At 34.2% G+C, this 5000-nt stretch overlaps 1 protein-coding gene across 3 annotated transcripts in view; it reads right to left on the bottom strand.

The window, feature by feature from the left end:
- The window catches only part of hip1 (huntingtin interacting protein 1), a 60537-nt gene that overhangs the window by 44882 nt on the left and 10655 nt on the right, over positions 1-5000 (bottom strand). Inside the window, exon 1 of one of the 3 annotated variants that reach the window (XM_062960465.1) lies at positions 3393-3410. The exons of the other annotated variants lie outside the window; for them this stretch is intronic. Within the exon in view, the coding sequence (XP_062816535.1) occupies positions 3393-3410 (18 nt within the window). Of the gene's footprint in view, positions 1-3392; positions 3411-5000 lie in introns of those variants that run through there. 3 annotated transcript variants of the gene reach the window in all.

Below are 5000 nucleotides of genomic sequence, written 5' to 3'. Positions count from 1 at the left end.
AATAATAATAATAATAATAGATAAATGATAGATACATAGATAGATGGCCTTTGGGGGTCCCTTCCAACTCTAGGACAATAATAATAATAATAATAATAATAATAATAATAATAACAACAACAATAATAATATAGCCTTTGGGTCCCTTCCAACTCAATGATGATGATAATAATAATAATAATAATACATACATAGATAAATAGATAGCTTTTGGGGGTCCCTTTCAACTCTAGGACTCTAATAATAATAATAATAATAATAATAAAGAGCCTTTGTGGTCCCTTCCAACTCAATGATGATGATAATAATAATAATACATAGATAGATAGATAGATAGATAGATAGATAGATAGATAGATAGATAGATAGATAGCTTTTGGGGGTCCCTTTCAACTCTAGGACAATAATAATAATAATAATAATAATAATAATAATAATAATAATAATAATAATAATAATAATATAGCCTTTGGGTCCCTTCCAACTCAATGATGATAATAATAATAATAATACATACATACATAGATAGATAGATAGATAGATAGATAGATAGATAGATAGATAGATAGCTTTTGGGGGTCCCTTTCAACTCTAGGACAATAATAATAATAATAATAATAATAATAATAATAATATAGCCTTTGGGTCCCTTTCAACTCTAGGACAATAATAATAATAATAATAATAATAATAATAATAATAATAATAATAATAATAATAGATAGATGGCCTTTGGGGGTCCCTTTCGACTCGAGGACAATAATAATAATAATAATAATAATAATATAGCCTTTGGGTCCCTTTCAACTCTAGGACAATAATAATAATAATAATAATAATAATAATAATAATAATAATAATAATAATAGATAGATAGATGGCCTTTGGGGGTCCCTTTCAACTCTAGGACAATAATAATAATAATAATAATAATAATAATAATAATAATAATAATATACATCACTCAGTCCTAGACACTTGGGAAGTGTTCGACTTGGGATTTTGTGATACGAAATCCAGCATGTCTATCTTGTTTGCTGTGTCATAATAATAATAATAATAATAATAATAATAATAATAAATCACAGAGTCCTAGACACTTGGGAAGTGTTCGACTTGTGATCTTGTGATACGAAATCCAACATGTCTATCTTGTTTGCTGTGTCATAATAAAATAATAATAATAATAATAATAATAATAATAATAATAATAATAATAATAATAGATAGCCTTTGTGGTCCCTTCCAACTCAATGATGATGATGATGATGATAATACATAGATAGATAGATAGATAGATAGATAGATAGATAGATAGATAGCCTTTGGGGGTACCTTTCAACACTAAGACTAGAATAATAATAATAATAATAATAATAATAATAATAATAATAATAATAATACATGGATGGATGGTCTTTGAGAGTCCCTTCCAACTCTAGGACTCTAATAATAAATAATAATAATAATAATAATAATACATGGATGGATGGTCTTTGAGAGTCCCTTCCAACTCTAGGACTCTAATAATAATAATAATAATAATAATAATAATAATAATAATAATACATGGATGGATGGTCTTTGAGAGTCCCTTCCAACTCTAGGACTCTAATAATAATAATAATAATAATAATAATAGATAAATGATAGATACATAGATAGATGGCCTTTGGGGGTCCCTTCCAACTCTAGGACAATAATAATAATAATAATAATAATAATAATAACAACAACAATAATAATATAGCCTTTGGGTCCCTTCCAACTCAATGATGATGATAATAATAATAATAATAATACATACATAGATAAATAGATAGCTTTTGGGGGTCCCTTTCAACTCTAGGACTCTAATAATAATAATAATAATAAAGAGCCTTTGTGGTCCCTTCCAACTCAATGATGATGATAATAATAATAATACATAGATAGATAGATAGATAGATAGATAGCTTTTGGGGGTCCCTTTCAACTCTAGGACAATAATAATAATAATAATAATAATAATAATAATAATAATAATAATAATAATATAGCCTTTGGGTCCCTTCCAACTCAATGATGATAATAATAATAATACATACATACATAGATAGATAGATAGATAGATAGATAGCTTTTGGGGGTCCCTTTCAACTCTAGGACAATAATAATAATAATAATAATAATCATAATAATATAGCCTTTGGGTCCCTTTCAACTCTAGGACAATAATAATAATAATAATAATAATAATAATAATAATAATAATAGTAATAATAATAATAGATAGATGGCCTTTGGGGGTCCCTTTCGACTCGAGGACAATAATAATAATAATAATAATAATAATAATAATAATAATAATAATAATATAGCCTTTGGGTCCCTTTCAACTCTAGGACAATAATAATAATAATAATAATAATAATAATAGATAGATGGCCTTTGGGGGTCCCTTTCAACTCTAGGACAATAATAATAATAATAATAATAATAATATAGCCTTTGGGACCCTTTCAACTCTAGGACAATACTACTACTACTACTACTACTACTACTACTACTACTAATAATAATAATAATAATAATAATAATAATAATAAAAATAATAATATAGCCTTTGGGTCCCTTCCAACTCAATGATGATGATAATAATAATAATAATAATACATAGATAGATAGATAGATAGATAGATAGATAGATAGATAGCTTTTGGGGGTCCCTTTCAACTCTAGGACAATAATAATAATAATAATAATAATAATAATAATAATAATATAGCCTTTGGGTCCCTTTCAACTCTAGGACAATAATAATAATAATAATAATAATAATAATAATAATAATAATAATAGATAGATAGATAGATAGATAGATGGCCTTTCGGGGTCCCTTCCAACTCTAGGAATGTTATAATACAGACATACATAAATGCATGGATAATAATATTTCCCGGCAAGACCCAAAGACCCCCAATACCACCACTACCACCCCTCCTTTACGCTCTGCTTCCATCCCTCGTTCCCTCCATCCTTCCTTCCTTCGTTCCCTGCCGGGGCTAATTGGGGATTTCGGCCGTGATGTCACCGGCAGCCAATCAGGGAGGGCCAGGGACTCCCCTCGGCCTCCCCCCACCCCCCACCCCAACCCCACCCACCCATTTCCCCAGGAAAGCCTTGAGCACCCCTCCCTCTCCTTCCTTCCTTCCTTCCTTCCTTTTTTTGGAGAGAAGGAAGAGAAGAAAGAGGAGAGGAGGAGGAGGAGGAGGGAAGAAGAGGAGGAAGAGGAGAATCCCCAGATGGAGGGATGGATGGACGGAGGAATACATTGATAGCCTTCCTCTCCTCCTCTTCTTCGTTCTCTTCTTCTTCTTCTTCTTCTTCTTCCTTCTCTTCTTCCTCCTTACCATCTTGCCCAGCTCCATGGTCCTGCTTGCCTCCTTCCTCGGCACAGGCAGGCGGGCGGATGCCCATGCCCATGCCCGGCCCACCCTCTTCCTCTTTCTCCTCCTCCTCCTCCCTCTTCTCTTTCTCCTTCCCCCTCTTTCCAGGCTCCGCCACCCGCCCAGCAGCAGCAGCAGCAGCAGCATCACCATCCACAGCCAGACAAAAGGGAGGAAGGAGGGAGGGAAGAAAAGAAAGAAGAGGAGGGAGGGAGGGAGGGATGAAAGAAGGAAAGAATGATCGAAGGAAGGAATGATGGAAGGAAGGAAGGGATAGAAGAAAGGAAGGAAAGAAAGAAGGAAGGATGGAAGGAAGGAAAGAAGGAAGGAAGGAAGGAGGGTAAAAAGGAAGGAAGGAAGGAAGGAAGGGATAGAAGAAAGGAAGGAAAGAAAGAAAGAAAGAAAGAAGGAAGGATGGAAGGACGGAAGGTAAAAAGGAAGGAAGGAAGGAAGGAAGGAAGGAAGGAAGGAAGGAAGGAAGGGATAGAAGAAAGGAAGGAAATAAAGAAGGAAGGATGGAAGGAAGGAAAGAGGGTAAAAAGGAAGGAAGGAAGGAAGGAAGGAAGGGATAGAAGAAAGGAAGGAAAGAAAGAAGGAAGGATGGAAGGAAGGAAAGAGGGTAAAAAGGAAGGAAGGAAGGGATAGAAGAAAGGAAGGAAAGAAAGAAGGAAGGATGGAAGGAAGGAAAGAAGGAAGGAAGGAAGGAAGGAAAGAGGGTAAAAAGGAAGGAAGGAAGGGATAGAAGAAAGGAAGGAAAGAAAGAAGGAAGGATGGAAGGAAGGAAAGAAGGAAGGAAGGAAGGAAGGAAGGAAGGAAGGAAAGAGGGTAAAAAGGAAGGAAGGAAGGGATAGAAGAAAGGAAGGAAAGAAAGAAGGAAGGATGGAAGGAACGAATGAAGGAAGGAAGGAAGGAAAGAAAGAAGGATGGAAGGAACGAATGAACGAAGGAAGGAAGGAAGGAATGATGGAAGAAAGGAAGGAAGGAAGGAAAGAAGGATGGAAGGAACGAATGAACAAAGGAAGGAAGGAAGGAATGATAGAAGAAAGGAAGGAAGGAAGGAAAGAAGGATGGAAGGAACGAATGAACGAAGGAAGGAAGGAATGATGGAAGAAAGGAAGGAAGGAAGGAAAGAATGGATGGAAGGAAGGAAGGAAGGAAAGAAGGATGGAAGGAAGGAAGGGTTGGTGGAAGAAAGGAAGGAAAGAATGGATGGATGGAAGGAAGGAAGGAAGGAAGGAAGGAAGGAAGGAAGGAAGAGGAATTTAAGAGAAGACGACCCATCTTCCCCAGCATCTGGAAGGACTATAATAATAATAATAATAATAATAATAATAATAATAATAATAATAAAAAATAAGGAAGGAAGGAAGGAAGGAAGGAAGGGAAGCCGCCCCGCCTTCCGAAGCATCTGGAAGGACTATAATAATAATAATAACAAAATTAATAATAAATAATAATAAGGAAAGAAGGAAGGAAGGAAGTTAAACCGACCCACCTTCCTCAGCATCTGGAAGGACTATAATAATAATAATAATAATAATAATAATAATAATAATAATAATAATAATAATT

The sequence above is a fragment of the Anolis carolinensis genome, unplaced genomic scaffold, assembly GCF_035594765.1.
Source record: "Anolis carolinensis isolate JA03-04 unplaced genomic scaffold, rAnoCar3.1.pri scaffold_7, whole genome shotgun sequence".
NCBI lineage: Eukaryota > Metazoa > Chordata > Lepidosauria > Squamata > Dactyloidae > Anolis > Anolis carolinensis.
The sequence above is the reverse complement of the archived record's forward strand: the minus strand, read 5'-3'. Positions and strand labels throughout refer to the sequence as shown.